The sequence below is a fragment of the Lipophrys pholis genome, assembly GCF_963383615.2.
Source record: "Lipophrys pholis genome assembly, chromosome: 12".
In the NCBI taxonomy this organism is placed as follows: Eukaryota; Metazoa; Chordata; class Actinopteri; order Blenniiformes; family Blenniidae; genus Lipophrys; species Lipophrys pholis.
In genome coordinates this window covers 29,620,709-29,647,384 of record NC_137641.1, presented here as the reverse complement: position 1 = coordinate 29,647,384, position 26,676 = coordinate 29,620,709, and the positions used below count along the sequence as shown (strand labels likewise).

At 40.5% G+C, this 26,676-nt stretch overlaps 2 protein-coding genes across 7 annotated transcripts in view; one reads left to right on the top strand and one right to left on the bottom strand.

Moving 5' to 3' along the window:
• Positions 1-181: 181 nt before the first annotated feature.
• Positions 182-2,046, top strand: LOC308117951 (polyubiquitin). The gene is made up of 2 exons (XM_080477074.1): positions 182-283; positions 1,357-2,046. Exon 2 carries the CDS (start codon positions 1,364-1,366, stop codon positions 1,823-1,825), a length of 462 nt encoding a protein of 153 aa, XP_080333200.1. The 5' UTR covers positions 182-283; positions 1,357-1,363; the 3' UTR covers positions 1,826-2,046.
• Positions 2,047-4,767: 2,721 nt separating this feature from the next.
• The window catches only part of slc4a5b (solute carrier family 4 member 5b), a 35,041-nt gene continuing 13,132 nt past the window's right edge, over positions 4,768-26,676 (bottom strand). For 2 of the 6 annotated variants that reach the window (XM_080476208.1, XM_080476211.1), the window contains 19 exons: positions 25,392-25,447; positions 23,529-23,686; positions 22,205-22,292; positions 21,969-22,123; positions 20,871-20,996; positions 20,488-20,662; positions 20,272-20,405; positions 19,447-19,627; positions 18,845-18,935; positions 18,259-18,290; positions 16,718-16,909; positions 14,523-14,636; positions 13,477-13,638; positions 12,468-12,646; positions 11,076-11,148; positions 10,933-11,001; positions 10,637-10,810; positions 9,493-9,656; positions 4,768-5,528 (listed from right to left, as the gene is read on the bottom strand). In XM_080476208.1, the coding sequence (XP_080332334.1) occupies positions 5,462-5,528; positions 9,493-9,656; positions 10,637-10,810; positions 10,933-11,001; positions 11,076-11,148; positions 12,468-12,646; positions 13,477-13,638; positions 14,523-14,636; positions 16,718-16,909; positions 18,259-18,290; positions 18,845-18,935; positions 19,447-19,627; positions 20,272-20,405; positions 20,488-20,662; positions 20,871-20,996; positions 21,969-22,123; positions 22,205-22,292; positions 23,529-23,686; positions 25,392-25,447 (2,390 nt within the window). In that variant the 3' untranslated portion in view covers positions 4,768-5,461. Of the gene's footprint in view, positions 5,529-7,432; positions 7,584-8,151; positions 9,375-9,492; positions 9,657-10,636; positions 10,811-10,932; positions 11,002-11,075; positions 11,149-12,467; positions 12,647-13,476; positions 13,639-14,522; positions 14,637-15,530; positions 15,645-16,717; positions 16,910-18,258; positions 18,318-18,844; positions 18,936-19,446; positions 19,628-20,271; positions 20,406-20,487; positions 20,663-20,870; positions 20,997-21,968; positions 22,124-22,204; positions 22,293-23,528; positions 23,687-25,391; positions 25,448-26,676 lie in introns of those variants that run through there. The other 4 variants (XM_080476212.1, XM_080476210.1, XM_080476209.1 and 1 more) reach the window with 4 other exon arrangements.

The window sequence follows — 26,676 nt, the reverse complement described above, 5'->3', positions numbered from 1 at the left end:
AACCTGTAAAAGACCCTAAAAGTCTAAAAACTGCTCATTACAACAATGTGTAATGAAGGTAAAGGGAAAAAAAAGTAACCCAAACTAATGAAAGATCATCCGAGCTACTTTTTAAAGCTGGAAAACGTTTTTTTGTCTTTTACGTAGGGGACTATTTCCTGTGGTGAACCAGCGGAAGGATACACGAGTCGTGTCGTATAAGAACCACTCCGCTGCGCTCTGCCCGGTAAACGCTGCAGCCTCACTAGAAGGAGAGATTTTAACAAACATAAGCCATTTGTTTGTGAGTATTTGTGTGTTTTTATAACTTAAAAAGAACATATTTCGTCACAATCCATACTTTTCGAGGTGGTACGACTCATTGACGCTTTAATTTAGTGCTTGTTTACGCGTTAATCTCGAACTACGTCGTCTTGTCGCTGACGAAGCGAACTCGCGGGGAGAAACCGTCACAAACTGGTTTTTAGTCGAAATAACTTTTTACTTTATCAGTTCAAATACTTAATATTTGTATCTTAACCTCTATTACATCGGGGAGGACGTGTGCGGTCCGGTTCACGTCTTTTATCGCCAATAAGCGGCCCGGTGTTTTCTCGCTGCTTCCTGGTTATTTTAGCAACATTAGCATGTTAGCTTCGCCGGCTTCAGCCTTATAACGTGAATTACACCTCATTTATTGCGAAATAACTTCACGTATGCGGGCGGTGTGTGTACTCGAAAGCGACCGAAGTCGGTTTCTCGTAGTTCGAAGCTTGTAGAATTACGTGGTGGCTGCCACCCAGTTTAAAGGAAACCAACTTAGCCTAGCAATGCTAATCAGTGACGTCATTTTTCATTGACTTGTTCCTTTCAATGAAAAGCGATTATGCACTTTTGTTAGTTTCCATGTTTAACTGGTAAATTTCACGTCCATAAATGTGAATTTAAATATTCTACTCTTATTCTTGTAGTTGTTTCTGATTCGGGTGGATTATTACATTTATAATTTTTCATAAAATGTTGTGAACTCTCAGGTTTTTGTTGCTTTTCTTTATTTCTCTGTCACGTTCGTCAATAGTTTTTCTGTAAACTTTAAACTTGCCGTTGCAGTTGAGATTTGTGAGCTGGACTGACTGATTTGTTTACGTTTGAACATTTCAAACTTTAGTTTCTTTCAGAAAAACAAAAAAATTCAGTCGTATCTATGAGAAAGCTTTTTTTGTTTATAACTCATGGGCAATAATGTCAATATGATTATTATCGAACTACAGCTTGTACTTAATTTAGCAAAATCAGAACACCGTAACTACACACATTGGTGAGTCCTGCTTTATAAAACGTGTTTGTTTTCTTCATTACTCTTATCCTTTGTTTTAGTGTCAAGATGCAGATCTTTGTCAAGACCCTCACCGGTAAGACCATCACCCTGGAGGTGGAGCCCAGTGACACCATCGAGAATGTTAAAGCTAAGATCCAGGACAAGGAGGGAATCCCCCCAGACCAGCAGAGGTTGATCTTCGCCGGTAAACAGCTGGAAGACGGCCGTACCCTCTCTGACTACAACATCCAGAAGGAGTCCACCCTCCATCTTGTCCTGCGTCTCCGGGGAGGGATGCAGATCTTCGTCAAGACCCTCACCGGTAAGACCATCACCCTGGAGGTGGAGCCCAGTGACACCATTGAAAACGTCAAGGCCAAGATCCAGGACAAGGAGGGAATCCCCCCAGACCAGCAGCGTCTCATCTTTGCCGGTAAACAGCTGGAAGACGGCCGTACCCTCTCTGACTACAACATCCAGAAGGAGTCCACCCTCCATCTTGTCCTGCGTCTCCGAGGAGGAAACTGAGCAGCTTCTCCTCCAGATCTGCAGAAACTCCATCCACTCCAGGGGTTCCAGTAAAGTTTTGAGCATTCCACAATTCAGCTTTTATTTGCTTCTGAGGACTTTTGCTTTAAAATGTTGATGCTGAAATGAGAAGTCTGCTGGTTAAAATACTTTGACTAGATTTGCTGCAGTTTGTTTGGTTTTATTGTGACTTTGAAAGCAAATAAAGAAATCTTCTGTCACCTTTGTCTTTCTCAAGTCCTGTTCAACTTTCAGTCAACAGGTTCTCACTCAATAGTTACACTACTTTTTTATCTTCACTAGTTTTTTTTTATCAAATTATCTGAAAACCCTGATGGGTCAAAGACCAAAACATGATTTTACCCTTTTACAGGTAAATTAAGCTGAAATTGTGAAAAAAGAATAGTGAAACCAGAATAAACCTTTAGTCAATTTTGAAAATCTGAAAACCCAGAAGTTGTACAAAGTAATGTGCTTCAAAGAGAAACGGTAATGACTTTAATAAAAACAAAGCATCCTGAACTGATTTGATAAAACTATTCTACATTTTTACAAATGGAAAACTGAAGGAAAAATCAAATATGACAAAAGTGACTTTAAATAGATTTATTCCTTTTTTTTTTCTCAAGGATTTACATTCATCATTCACATTGTGTAAATCTCTGACTAATACAAATTAAATGCACAAAAATAAACCGGGAAACTTCCCGATGAAAAGCAGGTCAGAGGACTTTCATCTCTTTTGGTTGTTTCTTTCTACTCACGGCACAAAGTCTTTCAGCAGACAACCTGAGAACTCAGCTGAAGTTATAAATACATTTAGGTTCCAGGTAGGAGCTTTTTTTCTTCTTCTGGGTAAAATAGTAAAATCAAAAATAAAATTTTTATCAAAGTGGCTTGAGGGAAAGAAATTGCTCATCTCTGAAAATCTAACAAAGTCAAAAATGTTCTACTATTCTCAGAACTGATTCTGCAAAATAAATTTGTGGGTAAATGGGATTTTTTTTTCTTTTTAATTTATTTTTGAAAATTCTGAGAAAACAAAACTAACCTTTTCCCATTTTGTGGCCCTGATAGATACAATGGGGCAGATTGTGTGTGTGTGTGTGTGTGTGTGTGTGTGTGTGTGTGTGTGTGTGTGTGTGTGTGTGTGTGTGTGTGTGTGTGTGTGTGTGTGTGTCACAGGATGGTCTCATCACAGGAGTCTTCGAAGTGGGCTCTCAGTCGTGTGTGTGGAGGATTGGCGGGGCGGCGATGCTGCTGCTGGTGTTTCAGTTGACGATGCTGATGTCGCTGCTCCTCGCAGTCCGACTCCAGCCGGATGCTGACCTGGGCCTGGGCGGGCCGCGGCGGGGTCGGGGGGTCCGTGGAGGCCAGGCTGGTCTGGGAGTGGGCGGGTGAGGGGGGGCAGGAGATCTTCAGGTGCAGAGTGATGCTGGAGGGGGGGGGGGGGGGGGGGGGGGGGGGACACTTTCACTCTCAACACTTAACGATACGGAGGGAGGAGTGAATTCTGCGTGAAGAAGTAAAACACCTAAAAACCAGTAATTCCATGTTTGAGCCAAAAGAAACAACCAAAACCTCGTTAACGTGAATCCACCAGAGAAACCAGACGTCCTGTATTCAAACCGGACAAAATCGTGACGCAGTAAAAAATAAAATCTACTTACAGGCAGTGTTGTGCAAGTTACTCAAAACCAGTACTGGATTACAGGCTTTAGTTACTTTTAAGTTACTAGAAATTGTATAATTTTAGTGTTAGCATTAGCTGAACTGTTAGCACTGTGTCGCACAATGTAAACACTGATTAATTTAAGACCAGTTAGTGGAGGAATATCCTCTATAATCTTGGTGTTGGAGGAGGAAGATGCGCTATAATCTGGATGCCAGAGGAGGAAGATGCTCTATCATCTGGATGTCAGAGGAGGACGATGCTCTATAATCTGGGTGTTGGGGGAGGACGGTGCTCTATAATCTGGATGTGAGTAGGAGGAAGATGCTCTATAATCTGGGTGTTGGGGGAGGAAGACGCTCTATGGTCTGAGTGTTGGAGGGGGAAGATGTTCTATAATCTGGATGTTAGAGGAGGAGGAGGAGGATGCTCTATAATCTGGATGTTGGAGTAGGAAGATGCTCTATAATCTGGATGTTGGAGGAGGACGATGCGCTATAATCTGGATGTCAGGGGAGGACGATGCTCTATAATCTGGGTGTTGGAGGAGGGAGATGCTCTATAATCTGGATGTTAGAGGAGGAGGATGCTCTATGATCTGGATGTTGGAGGAGGTCGATGCTCTATAATCTGGGTGTTGGAGGAGGAAGATGCTCTATAATCTGGATGTCAGAGGAGGAGGATGCTCTATAATCTGTATGTGAGTAGGAGGAAAATGCTCTATAATCTGGATGTCAGCTCTTCTTGAACTAATGACAATGCGTTAACAACTGACAAACAATCAATGCGCAGCTAACTGCTACTTGAGCATGCTAATGCTAATCACAAGCTGACGCGACTTAATGTTAGATATCTTTAATGGCGTTAGTTCAGGATTACTCAGGATCCTCTAATCCTGTAAACAGGAGTTTAGTGGATCAGTAACAGCTTTGGAGAAAGGTCGTGCTAAAAACTAACGGTTGGCTTGTCGAGTCAAACTTTATCTGTGGAGCACGTTTTACACGTTTCATGTAGCACAAAGTACTTCACAAGATTTAAATGAAGAAAAGAGACGGCGGTTTTGGAAAATGCTAATGAATGAATGCTCCTCTGGTAAACTGGACTTTAGTGAAACTGTAACAGCTGATTTTCAGTGTGAATGACAGCAACTATAATGCTAAATCTGGCAATCGGCAGAGAAAGACAGCAGCTTTTTGTAACGCTAATGCTAAAGCTAAAATGACAATAACGGCTTTGGATGCTAATGCTAATGTTTTTGGGTTTTTTTTTTAACTTAAATAGCCAGGATACAAACAACAGCAGGTACTTCTCGGGAAGCTAACTATATATTTAAATTTGATTGTGTGTAACAGCTAATGCTAATGCTAATGGAGAAGACTTCATTAAAATAATCAGCTAACTCGCACAACACTGCTTGTAATGGTTAAAATATCTTTATATAAGTATCTGTTCAAATGTTTAATTGCGTATAGCAACTACGTGATGTTGTAAGAAATAATACTGTAAAAATGTACTTCAAGTTTACTTTATGTCATTTTAGATAGTTAAAAATCGAAAATATAGTTATTTTCCCAATGAAATTAGCAGCTAACAGCTAATTCATCTCAGTTTAATGGTTCCAGTTCGCATCGTATAGAGATCCCAGCCTGTTGCGTCGTTTTACTGAAGCATCATGGGAAATGTAGTTCCGAAACACAGTTTCATTTTTAGAGCCTCTGACCTGCTCTATGTTCATGTTTCTGTATATTCACGGTTTAGTTTCCAAAAAAAGAGCGGAGTTATCTCTACGTCGTTCTCTCTACTGTACAGTTCAGATATATTCTACAGTCACACTAATTTTACATCCTGTACATATATATATAAATAGGCGTGGTGTTGACTCTATGTGTGCGTGAGCCCGAAGGCGGCGGCGGCGCTGCTCCGGCCCGGAGGGTGCGTCAGGTCGCCGTAGGGCACGTGAAGTTTCAGCACACAGTACCTGCGGTCCAGCTCGTCAGGGTCGGACGTGACGGTGGAGTACGGGTTGGCTTCCTGCGGAGAGAGAAACGACAGGAAACACGGCGAGCGCCAAACGCCGCCACGGCGCCAACGCCACGGGAGCACAGACACAGAGACACGGAGAGAAGGTGAGAGGATTGTTACACGACCACGACGGACAGTTCTCATCAGTTCTATGTTTGATTGATAAAGATTTGGTCCAGTTTAACTCTGATCTGAAGGCTGCCATCGTGACAGACACAAAACCCCATTTCTCTTCTGCTTGTTTTTAGTTTGTAGGTGTGATTGAGACTTAATAAATAAATAAATAAATAAATACTGTTTTGTTACATTGTGTTTAATAATATCTGGTGTCATGTAATTCTATGTCCTGCTGTGTTTTATGTTTTGTTGTTCTGTTCTGTTCTGTTCTGTTCTGTTCTGTTCTGTTCTGTTGTTGTTCTGTTCTGTTGTTGTTCTGTTCTGTTCTGTTGTTGTTGTTCTGTTCTGTTCTGTTCTGTTCTGTTGTTGTTCTGTTCTGTTCTGTTGTTCTGTTCTGTTGTTGTTCTGTTCTGTTGTTGTTCTGTTGTTCTGTTCTGTTGTTCTGTTCTGTTGTTGTTCTGTTCTGTTGTTGTTCTGTTCTGTTCTGTTCTGTTGTTGTTCTGTTGTTCTGTTCTGTTGTTCTGTTCTGTTGTTGTTCTGTTCTGTTGTTGTTCTGTTCTGTTCTGTTCTGTTCTGTTCTGTTCTGCTGTTGTTCTGTTCTGTTTTTGTTCTGTTCTGTTGTTGTTCTGTTGTTCTGTTCTGTTATTCTGTTCTGTTGTTGTTCTGTTCTGTTGTTGTTCTGTTGTTCTGTTGTTCTGTTCTGTTGTTCTGTTCTGTTGTTGTTCTGTTCTGTTCTGTTGTTGTTCTGTTGTTCTGTTCTGTTGTTCTGTTCTGTTGTTGTTCTGTTTTGTTCTGTTCTGTTGTTCTGTTCTGTTGTTGTTCTGTTGTTGTTCTGTTCTGTTGTTGTTCTGTTCTGTTCTGTTCTGTTGTTCTGTTCTGTTGTTGTTCCTCCGATAAGAACCACGAGAACAAGAAGAAAAGTTTGGTTGTGACGTCGGCCAGCTGCCGAAAAAGATTCTTGTTCGGCAGGAGAGTTCATACTCCGAGAAGAAGCTGTCAACTCTCAGGCCACGCCCCCTAACTTCAGGCCACACCCCTCACAGAAGGCGTTTTAACTTTCCAACTGCACAGCTTATTTCTGGCTCCAGACGTTTTCAGAAATACATTTTGTTGAACTGTTTCAGTAAAAAGATAAAAGAGAAAGTTTGTGTCCGGTTTTAAGCGCTGGACCTGACAGCCCTGAGTGATGCGATCAGGGGAATCACTCCGACCTGTGCTACGTTGCTACATGCTAAACATGAACTGCAGTACGTAAATACACAAGGGACATTCCCGGTCAGGGACATGTGGCGGAATGTGGAAGTAAACAAGCAAAATCTGAAAAATGTAAGAGTTTGCAAAGTTTCGGCAGTGTGGCACCGAGACACTTGGGCCTGGACGGTCGGACATTATGTCTTCGTCTTCGTCCAGAGACAGGAAATGACCTCATTTTGTTCAGCGAGACCCGGGAGGGTCTGAACTTTTGTTCTTATGGAGGAAGAATCAGCCTCTATGTTCTCTTCTGTTCTGTTGTTCTGTTATGTAACGTTTGTGTTGTGTTCAGTTATGTATTTATTAATGTTGTGTTATGTTGTTTTCTGTATGAGTCAGAAAATCTATTTCCATGTAAGTATTTAGATTTGAAAGACTCTGGAGGGTTTTAAACATTTTTCAAGGTAAATTAATCTGCTTCAGTAACTGAGATGCTAAAGCAACAAACCAGCAGTCACATGTTTATCGAACTGCATTAAATAACACAAACAACAACAACAACAGGTGGAGGAGGAGGAGGAGGAGGAGGAGGTCGGCGTACTTACAGTCACAGGTTTGGTTTTGGGTCGGAGGGTTAACGTGGACAGAGTCTGGATCTGAGCGAGGCGTTAAGGCCTCCATGGGAATGTCCACCACAGGAGGAAGAGGAGGAGGAGGAGGAGGAGGAGGAGGAGGAGGAGGAGTGGAGCTGTGGGCCTGAGCGACATGCAGGACAAAGCATGAGCTGAAAGGACGAGGCTGAAACGTGCTCCGACGTTCCAGTCGCTGCTCGTTTTAGTGGACTGAGCTTTGGACTGAACACCCTGAGTGGTTCTAAAGGTTCTTGTCGACTGTTTCATATCGTCGTATCAGAACCTCGACCACTATGGGGGACTGAATGTGTCAAGACTAAATAAACAAATACACTATTAAATAAATCAATTTAATGTTTCATTAATTAATTAAAATATAAATAAATTTTATGTAAATTAAAAAACATTTAGTCATTTCACTATTTAATATTTCATGGTCCAGTGTTGCACTGCTTCAGGAACTTATTTTCTGCGTCAAACTCATGAAATATATATATATATATATATATATATATGGCAAGAACAAATAAAAAAAGTAGATGTGTTTCCGTAGGCGGGGTTACTCTTTGGAACAACTTGGACGATGACTTAAAAAATCAGATACTCTTAGAACCTTTAAAAAGCGGTTAAAGCTCAGTACTCAGCACTTTTCAAAATGACGGCGCTCAGGAAGGACAAGATGAGCAGTAACTGTCAGTTTATGTTAAGTTTTTATTGTTGTTTTTGGTTCTGATACTTCAGCTGCAGAAGCTTTATGTTTATTATGTACAGAGTTTAGGAAAAATAAGTATAACTTCAGTCTAAACCTTCGATCTTCTGTTTGTTTGTTTGTTTTCTTTGTTGCTGCATTATGTATTTGGTTAACCGAATAAACTATTACTACTTACAACTACTACTACCTAAATGCCTGACAAATGTAGTACATCGTTTTGAGTTTTTTCTTACGGCGCCATGTTGACGGGGGAAGAAAAAAAAAAAAGATGGTTTTGGCTCGTGTGGGCGGGGCCTGATTCACATCCATTTAAGCGACAGACTCAAAAAAGCTCTGTGAGCAGCCGTATGAACGAACAAACAAACGAACGAATGAAGCCTCATCTTTTAATCGCTGAACATTCAAACAAAACCAGACCGAGACCCGGACACAGAGTCGGGCTGAGCCGCGGGTCTGCAACCTCTTCAGCTCCCGAGTAGCAGCTCCGGGAAGCGTCTAGAAAATTCTGTGTCAAGAAATATTTTACTTTCATTTTTTTTAAATTTCATGTGCATACCACTGTTTTTTCAAAAAAACGGATTAATCTCCTGACGAAAAACGGCTCCACAAGGCAAAACTGGTAAAAACAGCTAAAAACGTATAAAATAGCAACAAAAAACAAACAAACTACAGAATAACAATAAAAACGTGAAAATGGCTGAAATGATAAAATCAATAACAGTGAAAAAAGCTTAGAATGGCTAATATAGCTAAAACTGTTTTAAAAAAAAACTGTTAGAATCGCCAACTATAAACAGTTAAAATGTCTAAAATAGTGAAGATGCCTAAAATGTTTGGAGCAATAAAAAAAAAAAAAATAAAATAAAATTTTTAGTTTTTTTTCTTGTTTAAATTAGCTGTGGAAGCTAAAAAAAAAAAGAAAAGGAAATGTTTTTCACTTATATAGCGCTTTTCGACTGCTGTTGAATTGTAACGACGAAATTTTATGATTTTAATTTATCTAGATTTTTTTTCCATCTCAGATCATTTCCATGTTTTGCGTCTCCAGACAAATTCTATTTGGCAGGAAAACGTGTCTTTACATCCTAAAGGTTGCAGAACCCGGGGCTGAGCGGAGCAGGAGAAAGAACGGCGACAGGAGGACAGGAGGACAGACGGACGAGAAGACTGTAGTAAGTGTTATACAGTGCCTTTTCAGCAACACTGTGGAACAGAGAGGAGAAACAAGACAATATTAGTCACAACGAAAACAAACGAACGAGCGACGAACGGAGAGACACACATCCACACTCCACTGAAGCGGACGGATCAGTCGTTTGGCCTCACCTCCTCGTCGCTCTCCGCCTCGACGACCTTCTTCTTCTTCGTCTTGTCGTCCTCCTTCTTCTTCTTGTCCTTGTCCGGCAGGATGTCGTCCAGCCAGGCCAGGTCGTGCTGCGAGAACATCAGGTCCAGAAGCTTCCGGACGGCCATCAGGCCCAGAATCTGCACGGCCCAGGGGGAGGCGGTCAAAACACAACTTTTATGTATATTTTTTTAAAACTGCTGAAGTTTAGAAGGTAGAAAACTGTCACCAAGTCAAGGAATGAAGAAATAAACCTTAGAATCATGGAAATAACAGGAAAATACAACAATGCAAGTTTGAGCATGTAGTGGTGTTTTTATTTTTAAATGAAGCGATGTCAGCATGTTTTGACCAGTGTGCAGTGAAGACACAACTTTAGTACGATTCTTTAGTTTGTTTTCTTCTAATAGAAAACTCATTGTTTACCAGAAACTATTCATGAAGTCAATAAAGCTAAAGCAGTTAGCCTTGGAGCTAAAGCAGGTGACCTGAAAGCTAATGCTAAAGCGGTTATCTTTTAAGTTTAAACTCGTCACCACCTGGTACTCTTTAATTTGTCTTTTAATTTAATTGTTAAAACATATTAGGAAAAAAGAAATCAAGCCTGGAGCTCGTTCGGACACTTTTTCATACCGCACCTTCCTCCTGCGAGGGTACAAGCAAGATTTCGACTGGTATGGATGTTAGGCACGTGTTGATTGGCTGCAGGAGCTGTCAATCATGACGATGAGGTTCAAAGTTCATCTGTTGCTAACGGCTAAAATAACAATAAAAACATGGAGCCCGTCTACAAACATCCACGCCGCAGGGCAGAGCGATTCTGACGATTCTGGTTTGAACAAAGAGCCCAAACAAAAAAACTCATTCAGGCAACTTTCATCTGAGGTCCAACACCAATATACATGTTTTAACAAGGAAACGTGGGACTTCCTGGTGACTTCACATTTAATACTTTATCGTTGACGCTAAAGCTGTTAGCCTTGAAACTAAACCAGTTAAAGGAACAAGACAAGTTCCATATTGCTTGTTAGCCAGTTTACTTGTCAATTTCCAACAACTGTCCTCTCATACTAAAATCCATCGCCAGGCGAACAGATGAAATCTTTAGACGAGGACCGACCATGACGGGGAAGATGATGGCGAGGAAGGTGGACTTGAGGATCCAGAGGACGGCGAGACAGACGATCTGGACCAGGGTGAACAGGTGGACTCGTCTCAGGGGGACGTGACGCAGGAAGGAGAAGTCCGGCTGGTGTTTGGCCGGCATCAGGTACAACTTGATTCGCTCCCAGAACTGAAAACCACAAGCACACGGTACGCCGTTTCTCCTTCGTAATAGATGTCTGTGATTCCTACTCTGGGAAATACGGTAAAATTACGGTAAAAAAATTTAAAGTATTATGAGGATTTCCGCACCTGGATGCCGCTGAGTGAAGCCACTCCCATGTAGAGGAAGACTCCGTACAGGACGGGCATGGGAATAAACTGAACCAAGCAGAGAGTGAGCCTCGAGCAGAAATGAAAATAAAACTCAAGATGAAACTAGATGTGGAACCGACCTGCAGGACCGGAGCGAGGAAGATGGAGAGTCCGGTCAGAACGAACACCAGGATGCCTGTCAGCCGCTGCTCTCTGCACACAATTATTGTTATTATATTATTATGACAACTACAGCTACAGTACATCACTCTTATAAAAAGCAGAATAACACCCAGAGGAAAATCTGTTTGGAAAAGTATCTTAACAGACATTGAGAAGCAGAGAGTATGGTAAATACCATACAAATGTTCAAATTATCAATCAAATTAAGCAAATCCATATTAATGTTTTGCACAATATATATAGAACAAATTTATACATATCCAAATCTTTTGAAATTTAAAATAAATGTACCTTTTGAAAAAGCACAAATTAATCATTTAACCTTTTTTATTTTTTTACTGTTCTTATTCAACAACCCTGTGGACTAAATTGAGAATTATATACCGTATAAAACAAAAAATAATGTTAAAATTAATGTTAAAAATTGCACATTATGATTACAAAAATAGATTTATAGTTAATTTAATCATTCTAATTGGGAACATTTCACATTCATAAATGCAGATTAGCAAAGGTAAACCTGAATTTTGTAAAGTTCTACGCTAAATTTAAAGAACACATCAAAACACCAAGTAACATAAACACACACAAAAAAAGCAATAAAACTGTTGAGATGTTGAAAGAATTCCAAAAAGAATAATAAGCCCTTCTGCTTCCCTGGTCTCTTGTGTATTTTTATTATTTTTATTATACTATTCTCATAAAAAAAAAAGTAATTCTCATTTGTATTTGTTACAGTTACAAATTTAGTAGTATAAAGCTTAAGATTATATGAATGTATTATTTGTGAGCACTGTCTGTAAAATTTGTTTGTTTTTGTTGTGTTTAATGTTTGTTTGCATGTTTGGATGTTTCATATTTGTGCAAAAAATTTCTTTTAAAAAAACAAACTTTTGACTAATGGGAGAAGTATAGTTGGTACAAATACTGCTGGTGTTATTCTAAACTATAGATACAACAAAGAAATTAGGAAGACACGACTCTTATAATCTAACAGACAGACTGGGATTTGAATACCGAGCCACCGTATTTCCAGCGCTCGCGACCGCTCGGCCATTTTGGAATACTATTGAGCTCTTCCAGTCAGTATACCTTCATTTTGATGTTCAGATCGTCAATACCTTTCTGTTCATTCCAATTCTACTTCAAAAACCTTTTTTTTTTTTTTTGCATTTGACAAAGCGGCCATCTTCAAAACTGGCGGCCATCTTGGATTTTCAGCTGAATAACAAAAGATTTTTATTGAAAGATTTTGATGGAACAGTGATGTAATCTGGCCCACGATTAAAAGACGATTGAAAGAAGAGAAGGCCTTAGGACAACGTTAAACGAAGACCCAGGGTTCCAACCTGACTCCGAGGAACTGCGGCTGCTCGCCGGGCGCGCTCGATTCGCTCTCCATCTTCAGCGAGTCGATGTGCGCGATGGAGATGACGGTGGCGGCCACGTACCAGGGCAGACCTACGAAGGAGCACGCCGCCATCAGCACGCCCACCCAGAACAGGTCCAGGTGGTAGCCGCAGCCTTTCTGCGATGGACACAGAGACGGGGACATTTAGCGAGACGAGATCCAACCAATATCATGTGTTCCAGGGAAGAGGACAAGAATTTTCTATATTTTCGACAACCAGCAAAAATCCTCATCAACCAAATGACAGAGTACGTTCATTTAAAGACTAACAAATACTCATCTGTATCATTACTTTCACTAACAAAGTCGGACGAGAAGGTTATGTTTTCATTTACGTATATTTATTTATTTATTTATTTATTGGTTTGTATGTATGTATTTTAACAACTTTTCGCAAAAAAACTACTGACGAATAAATCCCCAAAAAACAGTGAAAAATGTTTCCCATCCAAAGCGGATGAAAGAGGCACCTCATGGAGATCAAAGGAGATCAGCGTCTGTTGCCATGGAGACGCTTCCTGCTCAGTGTTTCACACACTGATGTAGCTACCTGACAGGCTAGTTAGCATTGATATGACCTAACGGCTATCATGCTAGCAATGCTAACCCGGTTCCTCAAACAAATGTGCGCTCTACCGACTGTAGCTCTCGTTTATTATTATTATTATTATTATTATTATTATTATTATTATTATTATTAATCAACACCATGACTAAGAGTCCCGTTGGCGCGTAGCAAAACATTTCAATGCGCTTGGATCTTTTGTTTACAAGTAAATGAAGCTAAAAGGAACTGAAAACGATCGGAAAACTCCGACAAAAGTATTTGTATTTCCGTTTGTATGCAGACTCTCGGTGAGACGGAGTCTAAGCATCAGCTTTCCTCAGATTAAATAAATGTGGTTTTATTTTAGATGTGACCGTGTCGGGTGTGCGTCCAGTCGGACCTTCAGCTTGTTCTCATTGCGGTTGACAATGACGGCGCTGATCTGCTGATCCATGAAGATAAGGATGGTGACCAGCAGGGCGGGCACGGCGCTGGCCAGGTACCACCACCAGGGGTTCTTCCCAAAGGGCATCACCAACCAGCCGCGGTCCGGACGTGTGGGCTGCAACACACACATTTATATAACGGCACATCCATCTTTCTCCGCTGTAGAACCTGTGGTTCTTTAGCCCCTCTGTAGTGGCTCCCTGAAGCTTTACCTAAGTTATACAGAAATAAAAATTTGAGCTTATTTTGATCTTATTTGCATATCAGAGTCATTTTCAAAAGGATTCTTATCTGTTGGCTAAATGGGTTTTAACTAAAGGCGCAACTGAAAAAGGAGAAAATTGTAAAACCACACGTGATGGAGAAAGAAACAGCTTTAAAAAACCTAAAATAACGAGCATTTCTAAAAGGAAAAAAATATTTAAAAAAATATACATAACAAATAATGTTTTTTTTAATATATAATAATAATAATAATAATCATAATCAGAAGAAGAAGAAGAACAACAACAACAAGAATACAAACAAACTAAAAAAAATAATCAAAAACTGCTTGAATAAAAGAGCCAAAAGGTTAAAACAGCTCATTTGTAAAAAAAAAAAAAAAAAAAAGTCTAAAAATATGTTGTGAAACTGCTAAAATCAGATAAAAAAAACCCAGCTGAAAACGTAATGAAATGTTCATTATCCTGAATGGTAATTGAAAATTCAAAAATGCTACAAAAGACAAACTATTTAGATCAAAACTATAAATATATAATTTCAAAGATTAAAGATTAAACATGTTTTGTGGCTCCAGTTAAATTCAATTTGGTAGAAATTGAAACTGCAGATTAAACATTGAGAAACACATGAAATTTTTCAGTTTGCATGTAATCAGTCAACATACTTATATGTTATATGTTACTATATTTGTTTTCATTTGGACGGTTCCGATTATATGTGGAAGAAAATTCAACAATCATGAGAAAATGAAAGCGAGAGAGAGAAAGGAAATACCTTGAACTCTGTGGGAACGATTAGTTTGGGCGTGTCTAAGCCAATCAGCATGTCCAGACCCACGAAGGACATGATGGACATGAAGATGGCAAAGTCACTGATTAGCTTCCTCAGCTAGAGGGCGACGCAGAGGCGGGGTGACACACACACACAGGTGAGAGGAAGAGAAACAGAAAAAAAAAGTGGCAAAACACGAGGAGATCGGGACGGAAAGAAAAGAAATTAGATGATTTCCGGAGCAGAAAAATAAATAAGTTGATTTTTAAACCTTCACATACTACGGAAGCGTGTGGCATTCACATGGAAAATATTAAAATGGACAGTTTTTCTGAATTAATGAGATAATTATCTCATAACCATGAGAAAAAAATACATTATTTTAAAAAAATGACAGATTTTTTAAAACATAATTATGCAATTCTTATGTCATTAATTCAGAAAAATGGGTCAAATTCTTTTTTTATATAATAAGATTTTCTCATAACTATGAGATGATTATCGCATTAATTCAGAGAAACAGTCAAATTTTGTTATATAATTAATTTTTTCTCATAATAATGAGATAATTATCTAATTTAATTCAGAAAAACAGAGTAGATATTTATAAAAATTTTCACGTGAATGCAATACGCTGCTGTAACATACTGCTCAAGATTCGTTGTGGTAAAATCAAGAAGAGAATTGGACAAATTTGATCTTTCATGCCTAATAACTTTAAAACAGGAATACAAATGTATACTAACTGATACTATATTAATGCAGGGAACAAAAAAAACTTTGCTGCTCTATATGCAAAGACAATTATTTGATTTATAAATATAGATTTATAAGTTAACTTCTATGAGTTCGTTCGTGGCCTTGGTTAAGACAGACTTGCACCGTGCGGTGGAGGCAGGATCTGAGAACGGCGTGTTAAACATCTACAAACTAGACGGTTGAACGGAGAAGACGAGGAGGGAGGCGGGCGAGGCGGGCGAGGCGGGCGAGGCGGGCGAGGCGTTCAGGGACCTTGATCTCAGTGGGGACATGCAGTTTGGGCGTGTCCAGCTGCAGCAGGTAGTCCAGCCCGCAGAACAGCAGGATGGAGAGGATGATGGAGAAGTCACTGATGAGGGTACGGAGCTGGGGGGGGGGGGGGGGGGGGGGGGCAGCATTCAGGTATAAACAGGCAAGTAACGGTTTTGTTGCTGTAACTGCACGATGGGCGATATTTCCAATCTGAAACGTTCAAATTAAAGCGTATTTCATCAGCGTGGACGCGACGCACGAAGCTAGCTTGTAGCCCATTGCTAATGCCGCTTGTACCTGAAGCTAAAATTGTTGTGGCAGTGAACTACTTCGCGTCACAGAGACAGCGACTCACTGCTGCCGCCCAGAGCACAACAGTGGTAATACCTAAATATTATGGACTGAGTCATCACCCGGAAATCCCATGTTTCCTTGTCGAAACAAGTATATTGGTGTTGGACCTCAGCTGAAACTTGCCTGAAAATCGGGAGTTTGAAAGTTAAAGGTTTTTTTTTTTGTTTGGGCTCTTTGTTCTAACCAGAATCGCCCACAAGGGGGCGCCACCCTAAAATGACAGGTTTTAATTGTGCGCCTGTATTGTTGGCACAGGAGGTTAATATCATAAACACACCTCTGTTAAGTTTAGCGGTTAGCCAGTAACCGCTAATCACTAACGGCTTACAACTAGCGGCTTACAAATAGCGGTTAGCAGCTAGCAGTACTAGTATAAACTTTGCCCCCCATGTTGATTTACAAACGACCCTGTGTTTGATTTGAAATCATGCTCGCAAAGGACCGCTACTCACTACTCACGCTATTGCTAGCTATCGCTATGCTTTTACAATGATTGACAGTTCCTTGCAACTAACATCCATACCAGTCCAAATATTCTCATGTGGTATGAAAATATTTAAAAACATTTTTTATAAAAATCTAAGAATTGATTTAACGGAAGACTGGATATGTGAGAATACCAGGTGATGACTCCTTTAAAGGGACATTGACTCACTGCTGCCACCCAGAGCACAACAGTGGTATTACTTTAAAAGAATAATCGAGAACTTTTCCGAGGCTCATTAAAAACATCAACTTAACAGTTAAAGCTACAAAAACTTCTAGCATTCAGGTGTGTTCATGCAGGAGAAACTACAAACACTACGACTGGGCGAGTTCCAGGCTGACCTCACCTTGGTGGGGAAGTACCGGCTGAACTTGAACTTCTTGAGAGAAACCGTCATGGAGTAGGTGCCGAAGAAGAGGATGAAGGACATGAGCGCCAGGTCGGGGACATACTTACAGGAGGCGCCCAGCAGCGAGCCGCCGTACTTCACACACTCCTTCTTACTCAGCTGGCTCCAGTCCATGTCTGTCAGGTTGAACTGCGGGGGAGGGGCGCAACAGGCAAAGAAGAGAAAAGCCATAACGGAAGAAAAGACAAACGCGAGAGCCGGAAGGAAAACTCTCCGAGTGTAAACTCCTGTATTCATCAAACCCTTCAGAGTCGGTGAACCGAGTAACTACGGAGAGTAATGGATTACAATCGTGTTGTAGTGGGGAAGAAAAAAAAAAATACGACAAAAGCGAAGCTAAAACTAAAATAATGTCTGTTTGAGAAAATTCTATACATTTTTCAGAATATTTGATTTTTACAAACAATTCTTTTTTTTTTTTTTTTTCTTTTTTTGGGGTCAATTGATGCAAATTTGTGTAAAATGACACGTGGCTGGTTTACATAATGTAGCAGGAAGCAGCAGCTTTAAATCAGTTTTTAAATGTTGTTCAAACCAGAGTTATGATGTTATGATAATAAGAAAAACATGATATGCATGTTTTATATATATATAACTCTCTATATATATAGAGAGAGAGTTATATATAAATAATATATATATAGTTATTTATATATATATATATATATATAGTTATTTATATATATATATATATATATAGAGTTATATAGAGTTATATATATATATAGAGTTATATATATATATATATATATATATATATAACTCTATATATATAGTTAGAGTTATATGATTGGTTTTGTACAAAAACACCTGAGAATTTCTTGTATTTTTATGAAAGCAGTTGCATATAAATGTGTGTTTTGGATATTTTTGTGCATTAGTTTGTACCTATACTAATTGGATATGCTTTCTAAGTTGTGAACATTTTTCATTACACTTGTTTGTGGTTCTCAATATAAAAAAAACTATTTCCATTAAAATTTTGTATTTCATTTTGTAGTTTCAGGTCCAGTGGGTTCATCCAGTATTTCAAAATGAGTAAATAATGGTAGAATCATATAGGTGAGGGTGTGCTGGAAAAAAAAATAAAAAGACGCCAAGCATTCAAGTTAAACAGTCATTAATGTTGAGATATAGAGATAAAAGCAAAATTAGTTAAAAATGGCAAAGTGTTAAATAAAATGCTCAGAGCAGCAGAGACACGAATCAATTTCCCCAAAATCAAAAAAAATAGAAAAAAAAGAAGAAATAAAATAGTGTTTTTCCCCGAAATCAAATGTTGAGTCGCGCGTCTGAATAACCGTGAACTCCTCCCCGAATGGCTTCGTGAATACAGGCTGACGCGTCTGCGACTCAGACCACGGTGAGAAAAACAAACTCCAGATGCTTAATGACGCCGCGACGCCGCAAACTCCCGAACAAACGGGGAATTTCCCAGACGCCAGTCTGACCCCCCGTCGCCGCCTGGCAGGACTTACCAGCAGAGTCATGTTATCGTCTGCGAGCGGAGCTGAAACATTCAAGCCCGGCGCAGATGCTGGGGGAGAAAACAGAACGAAAGAACTGATGAGTCACATGTGACAGAATTCAATGCGAAGGAGGGAAAATTATTCTCATTGGGAAAGTGATCTGTTTAGCATTTAGCGTTTAGCATTCATCAGTCCGTACGAGCAGACTCACTTTTTCAGACAGCATCCAAAAATGAGGCAGAAACAGAAACAATACACACAATTATCACAGAGCAAAAACATTTTTTTTCGTTTCATCATTATTATGAAAAAGTGTGTTTAAGACACTTAATTCTTAATCTCACTCGGCATGTTTTTTTTTTTCTTCTTGTTATTTTATCGTTCTCACTGTTTAACTGTGTTGCACCAGTCTTATCAAAAGTAATTCCTCGTACTGAGTGAACTTTACCTTTATGATTCTGACTGAAGTTGTATTAAAAAAAACAAACTAAAAACATCTGCATAATCTCAACTTCTTGCTTGAATCAGACGGATTTCTGCGTTACGTATAATTCTCGAAGGCGAGACGACGGGAAAACAAAGGAAGAAGACTCACCCTGGTCCGGAGCGATGCACTCACACTTGTAGGAAGTGATGAAATCGGGTTTGAAACCACGGTTGATTGGGTAATACTTAAAACATCCCACCTGTTCGGGAAAACAAATTAAACTTATATATTATACATCTTAAAGAAAAGGTTTCTATCCACCCGTCGGTGCAGGAGAGTTTACATCATTGAGTCACATTCACACCTTCACGCATTCACCCAGCTTTTCTAGACTGTCACTGGGGCGACGTGGCTTCTGTCCAGCGTGTATTTCTAAGCCGCTGCATGAAATACTTGTGAAGTAGTATGGAGAGTATCCACGGCTCAACTCAGACTAAAGTGTACAACAAGTGACGTGAAGCTGTGGCAACTGAGGGTGAATAAATATTTTAGCACCTTGTGTTGAGTCAAGTGGTTGGTAAAGCAAGTTAGCCCTGATGCTAATGGATCCGTGCTACGTGCTATTTGCTACATGCTTCGAGGCTCACACAGTAACAAGGCTACATGCTAACGAGACTTGTGGCCCGCACAGTAGCGAGGCTACATGCTACATGCTAACCAGCTTCAGGGCTCACACACAGCACCGATGGCGCCATGGGATGTTCACGCACCATCTTCTTGATGGCGTCGGAGATGAAGATGAAGGAGATGAGGCTGGAGAAGCCCTCCTCGGTGAAGCGCGTCATGTATTTGATGATGTAGCTGGCGTCCGTCACCACCAGCAGGAAGCACTGCAGGCAGGAGTGGAGGCCGATCCACAGACGCAGCTCCATGTAGTCCACGTTGTTACTCCTGAGACAAACAGAAAGAGTCGCATCAGCACTCGCCGTTAGCCTAGCTGTGACGCATTAACAGCATTAGCTTACCTCTGGAAAAGCTGCTTCCTACACACAACTACTGCTTCAGATAGAAATAACTCCTGATTGTTACCTTGGGCAGTAACTATATTACTGAACTCCTGTTTACTGGTGGAGTACACAGGAGTACACAGGAGTACACAGTAAACATGACATATTTGTCTGAACTTGCTCAGTTCTTCCAAGAACAACATCAGTTAGGGTCAGATGTTTTGTTGCGGTATCTTCTCAGTGTCATTAGTTCAACAATCCTTAAAAAGAACTTAAATCCAGATTATAGAGCATCTTCCTCCAGATTATAAAGCATCTTCCTCTTCTAACATCCAGATTATAGAGCATCTCCCTATAACATCCAGAACATAGAGCATCTTCCTCCTAACATCCAGATTATAGAGCATCATCCTCCTAACATCTAGATTATAGAGCATCTTCCTCCTAGCAACCAGATTATAGACCATCATCCTCCTAACATCCAGATTATAGAGCATCCTCCTCCTAACATCGAGATTATAGACCATCATCCTCCTAACATCTAGATTATAGAGCATCTTCCACACACCGAAAACAAATCTTTCTTACTTGCTGAAATCGTAAAGCAGCTTTTCAAAGATGAGGATGGGTCCGGTGGAGCTGAGGATGATGAGCGGCTGTCCGCTGAACACACAGAAGACGGTTCCAGCCAGAGCGGTGCCGAGGAAACTCTCCATCACTCCCTGTTAAGAGGACAAAAAGAGCCGAGTCAGCGGAACAACAAAAAACAAAAAAAACGTTGTTTCCCCGGCGGCTTGTGCAGACCTGGTAATTGTCGGTAGCGTCTCCCAGCAGGCCGCCGAAGGTGATGGCGTTGGTGATGCAGCCCAGGTAGATGAAGAGCACGGCGGAGATGGACTGGATGTGGAAGCCGTCGTAGATGTCGCTGCAGTACCACGGGATCTTCCTCTTGATGTCCAGCCACAGTCCACCACAAAACCTGGTGGTGGTGGGGGATTGTTCAAACAGCACAAAATGAAATGAAAATTTAAAAGGATAAAAAAATGCTAATGTTAAAGTTCCTCCAGATGAGGAACTTCCTTCAGAGAGGTTTTGACGACGTGTCAGAGAAGAACTAAAACCCGATCCTACTTTTTTCCCCCGTTTGGGTTCTGGTGGAGGAACTTTAAAAACAAACTCTTGTTTACCTCCCAGTGAATTTGAGCTCCTCCCCCAGCTCGTGTGGAGCAGGAAGCTCCTCGTCCTCGCCTCCAGCGGCGCCGCCGGCCGAACCGTTCATCTGACCCAGTTCGTTCAGGTTCAACACCGACTTCCTGAAATGGAGGAGTCCATTGAAAAGAGGTAGAATAATGTACCGCGAATGATTCTCCAGGTCATTTTCTGGTCATTTTCTCAGCAGTCGTCCCGGATTTGCTTCACATTCTGCATTAATAATGTAGAGGGACGGAAATCCACACATTTATTAACACGTTAGAATGTCCTCCCCTCCCCCCTCGGTCAAGACACGGATTTTTCATGATTCATTTGACTTTTCTAGGTGGCGCTGTCGAGCCATTTCTGAAACCAATGAAATCACATTTTCATTTCAGGGCTGCTTTTTGTGTCAAATTTGGTGAGCTTTAAAATATATACGCCAACCATATTCACAGTGAAGTACTACATCATTCTGAGTAGTTTTTTTACATTGGGAGAAAAAAATATATTTTTGGCTCGTGTGGGCGGGGCCATGAGCTATAGTGGTAGTTTTATAATTGCGTTTTACTGCTGATAGCATCCATTATATTTATAAATACAAATATTCACAGCGTGTCGTTCTCTGCAGTTATGTCTGTGCGGTTTCTATACAAAAACAACCAACAGCGCCTCATGTGGCCCGGCAGACTAACTGCATCGTTTTCAGCATTTCTGCTGTTTCTCCTTGTAAACGCCGAAGTTTTGCGAGGAGTTGTCAATTTAAACACAAACTGGGTCAAAGTTCTTACTTCTTTTCCTTTCTTGGACCAATTCTGACAAATACTGTAGAAAACGAGCTGCAGTTTTAAAAGAAAAATTCTAACCTTTTTTTTTTCCAGTTGTCACTTAGCATTTTTCCTGCCATGAACTTTGACACCAAAATGTTAACTTGGTTCTATTTTTTTTTATTTCTTTTTGGCCCCGCCCATTTTTGGAACCAATGAAATAAACAAATTTTCACAATCTTTTGTGCCAAATTTGTTGAGTTTTTTTTTAAAAAACAACGTTCAGGCCCCCCAGACGACACAAAGACGTCTGCTTCTTGCACGTGCCTCATTTCGGCTGACGGGACCTTCTTGGGAGGCTCGATGCGAATCTTGGGGTCCCACTCCCCGGGAGGAAGGACGATGACCTCGTCCAGAAACTCGTCGACGCCCGCAATCAGGTCTTCACGGTCCCTCGCTTTGTAGGCGACGTCGCTGAACAGCTGGTGGAAAGAGACGGGGTTAAGACAGGGTGTAAAAACAACGGGGGTGAGGGGTGGAGGGGGGTCGGCTTGGACACTTACGTCGTCCACCATGAGCGTGGCGATGGCTCTGCCGATCTCGTTGTAGGATTTGGTTTTTCCTTGAGGCCCCAGCAGGATGAAGAGAAACCTGCCGTGGGGGAAGTGAGACTTATAAAGACTTCAGGCTCCATTTACACAAAAACAAGAGTAACCCCAAAACGTGCGGCGCGTTTTTCTTGAGCTTTTGCTGCACATGTGGTAAATACTTCTTCTGCTCATGGGCGAGTAGACAAACATGGCAGCCTCCAGAGTGGCGTGACTCGCTGTTCGTATTATAGTTTTTGTCCCACGTTAACACGGCTACGTTCCGAGTGACGACGCCTCGGGTCGTTACGGGAAAAGTTTTGCGTTTGCACGGCACAAACATTGAAAATTGTGTGGTTAGTATGCCAGGCCACGAGGTGGCGCTGTTGCTTGTTTTTGTGATGAAACCGCACACGTGTGTGCGCAGAGAACGATACGATACAGCCGTGAACAAAATGGAGAGAACCCGACATTCGCATTGGACATTCGAACTATAAAACTAGAATACGAACTGCTGCTACGTCTGCCGCTACGGAGGCCGCCATGTTTGTTACTTGGGTGTATTTCTGTGGCAACGTTACAGCGCCACCTATAGGCCTGGCTTATGTACCACATCGTTTTGAGTCATTCTTATGGTGCCGTGTTACAGGGGAGAAAATATAGATATTTTTGGCTCGTGTGGGCGAGGCCATTATCTGTTTTGATAGTTATATATATATATATATATATATATATATATATATATATATTTTTTTTTTTTTTTTTAAACAGTTTTATTGTTTTTTTGGATTTCACAAATAAACAAAAGAACATAAAATTGTACGTCATGCTATTGTATCATATTGCACATTTGCAACAAAAGAGAAAGGAGAAAAAAATTTAATAAATAAAAATAAAATGAAAAAAAATAAAAAATAAATAAAGGTTGTATTAATTGTTTAAATACATTTGCTGTTTAGAGAAAAGGAAAATAAAGGTTAAATGACAAAAATAAATAAATAAAGATATTGGTAGTTTTATAATCAAGATTTATTGCTAATAGCAGTAAATTCATCATCTGTCCATACGAATGTCTGGTTGTTAACATTTACAGCGTTTTGTTTTATTGTGGTTTTCATTACAAAAACAACCAACAGCGCCCTCCCGTGGCCTGGCATACCAACTACACCGCAGGTCTGCCGTTTCCATGTAAACCCGGAACCTTTTCCCGAGGCGTTGCCACGTAAACTGGGCCAAAGACCAAAACACAGACGGAGGTGGGAGGAACGTGTGCCGGGTGTCGGGGGGGGGGGAGTCCCACCTGGTCGGTACGGGGACCTCGGTCAGCCCCCCCAGGGTCGTGGCCTGAGCCAGACGCACAAAGGAGACGAAGGGTTTCTCCAGGAAGTCCACCTCGCCGATCAGGACATTGGAGGCCTCGGCGTCCCGGGGGATCTTCTTCATGAACTTGTTCTTGAGCTTTTTGGGGGGGGGGGTAGAAAAGAAGGAGAGACCTGAGCAGGAGTCACGTGTGTGTGTGCGTGCGTGTGTGTGTGTGTGTGTGGGGGGGGTGTCCTGCACATGACCCTCCTCGAGCTGCTTATGTTGTGATCAAACGTCACGTCATGTGAGCAGGCGACTGTTCGGTACAGTCGGGAGGAAAATACAGCAGAACAACAACTGAAACGCTCAGCAGAAGTTACTCAAAGTAACTAATCAAACTGTGGGGACGGAGCCGTAACAGCTCGTTTAAAGTCGCCAAAACTCTCAAAAAACTCTCACATCCTATCAACGAGGACTAAAAGATCCAACGCAGTGCAGAACATGAAGGATCATTATTTTGTTATTAATTCATGGTTAAAGGAGTCGTCGCCTGGTGTTGTCGTGTATCCAGCCTCCCTTAAAGTGTCTTTAAATCAATTCGTAAAATCTGATAGGAAACAAAAACAATAAATCAAACAAAAGACCTGGTTTTGAACCTTTTTCACACCGCAGCCTCCTGTCACGTTAGATAGCATAGCGGTCTTATGCACATAACAAAAATATAAATAATAAACGATGGCGGAGCCGTCTGCAAACATCCACGCTGCAGAGTGACGCACCCCGGACATTTAAAATGAAATATATAAAATGATTTTCATGGAAAGTTTCAACTGAGGTCCAACACTAATATACACGTTTTAAATCATAAGAAATTTGTTTTAAAAAAAAAAAAGAATCGATGTTTCCTTCATAATTGTGACGGTTTTCTTTGTGGTTTGATTGGAGCCTCTTGGGGGTTTTATGCTTGACACCTCTGGATTATCAGATTGTTCTAGGAAGCAGTTTTTCTGTCCTCACGGAGGTTCTCTCTCTCTCACAGTATCACTTTCACACAGAATAAAACTCTTCCTCGGTCAGGAAGCACGTGGCGGTCGAGTGGTGGCTGCTTAGATTAAAACCTCTGTGTAATCTGTTAATGCTGCTTTCAGAGTCAATTCACCAGCTGGGCCTCGCTCTCTCTCTCTCTCTCTCTCTCTCTCTCTCTCTCCCTCTTTTCAGCCTCACGCCTATTAAAGCATTGATCTACACACTTTTCGACGTGGTCCGGAAAGTACAGTAAAAGTCAGTTACCACATCGCAATGAACAGGAATATACAAGATTTTATTAAAATAAAATAAGTCACAATTTTTTTTAATAAAAATGTATGAAAAAATGTAATTTAATTTAATTTAATGTAATTTAATGTAATTTAATGTAATTTAATGTAATTTAATTTAATGTAATTTAATTTAATGTAATTTAATTTAATTTAATTTAATTTAATTTAATTTAATTTTATTTAATTTAATTTTATTTAATTTAATAACCACAGGTGCTCTATAGGCCACTATAATTTCCATTTTAGTTTTTGTACAAATTTGTATCTTTCATCATCTTTTTTTTTTTTTAACTTTACAAATTTTCTGTTTAACATTTGAAATTAAATGAAATAATTTTTCATGGTTTAACTCAACAGGAATTTTGTGTGCTTTGCTTTAGTTTGTCCTTTACTCACTGCTTTATCCCAATTAAGTGTTTTAATTTAATACAAACGCTCAGTAATGTTCTTTTTCTTTCTGTATTGAGCGCTGAGCTGACAGGGGAAACGTTGGTTGATTAAAAAGCTAAATTATAAATGAGACGATCATGACATGACTTTACCTGATCGGTGCTCGGTGTGTCTGAAATATCATTCATGCTCCGGCTCTGTGCGTGATCTACAAATAAATCAGAATAAGAGAAAAAACATGAGAATAATGATTATTCTGTAACAGCAGAATGAATTATATCTGATATGAAAATGGTCCTGAGTGCAGTGCAGGTTTCGTCGGTTTTCCGTGCAGGATTAAAAGTCATGAATCACTTCTGAAAAGTCCTCAAAGCAGATTTGGGAACAAATAAAAAAAAAAATGGAGAAAGAACAAGAACATACCACACAGAGCTCAGAAATCCTCTAATAATCCCCCCAAACACCCGCATGGATTCACAGAAATAAGGAAAGGGCTCACACAATAGGTCCCAAACTCCAAAGTAACACACACACACACACACACACACACACACACACACACACACACACACACACACACACACACACACACACACACACACACACACACACACTCGGCGATGATTCAAAAGTGAGAAAAGTGGTTAGTAACACAGTGAACATGTGAGGAAAATGAGATGAGGTGTTGGATTAATCAGTTCAGTTTAATCAGGAGTCGTCTCGCCCCGTTTACACGTTTCATGCGAAAACCCATGAAATCGCATTTCAAGGTCATCAAAGGTCATCCTTAGGGACTCACAGTGGTGACCTGTACTACAACTCTGGTTTTTATCTTATCGAGGTAACTTCAGGGATTAACCCTGGGTTTGCTGTACTACGACGCTCGTTCACTCCTCACAGGGATAAATCACCGAGGTAACTTCGACCCTAACTGTCTAACCTGCTCCGGAGCAGGATACGTTCTGGATGAGATCACGGTGAGTGTAAAGCTCCGCCTCCTGACCAATCAGATCTCTTGGAAAATGACCAGCCCAGTTCTTAAATGATCCTCACGCAGAGCAGCGAGGAGCGGGGCGGAGAGGAGAAAGCATTTAGAATGATCTTTTTGACCTGATAAAATAAACCCTGGTCACTGAGGCTTTGAAGGAGGTTTTTGTTCTTGACTTGTTCCAAGTCTGTTGTTCTCCACGAGGGTTGATCTAGAACAATGAGGTTAATGAGCACACCTGACACACCTGCAGAAACTGTGACGAATTAATATTCCAACACGAAACACACTGACATGGAGGAAACTCAGCCTCGAAACAGCTGGATGGAAAATCTAAACTGCTGTTGTGTTGATATTGTGTGTTGGTGTGTTAGTGTTGTGTGTTTGTGTTGGTGTTGTGTGTTGAACTTGTGTGTTGAACTTGAGTGTTGGTGGTGCTGGTGTTGTGT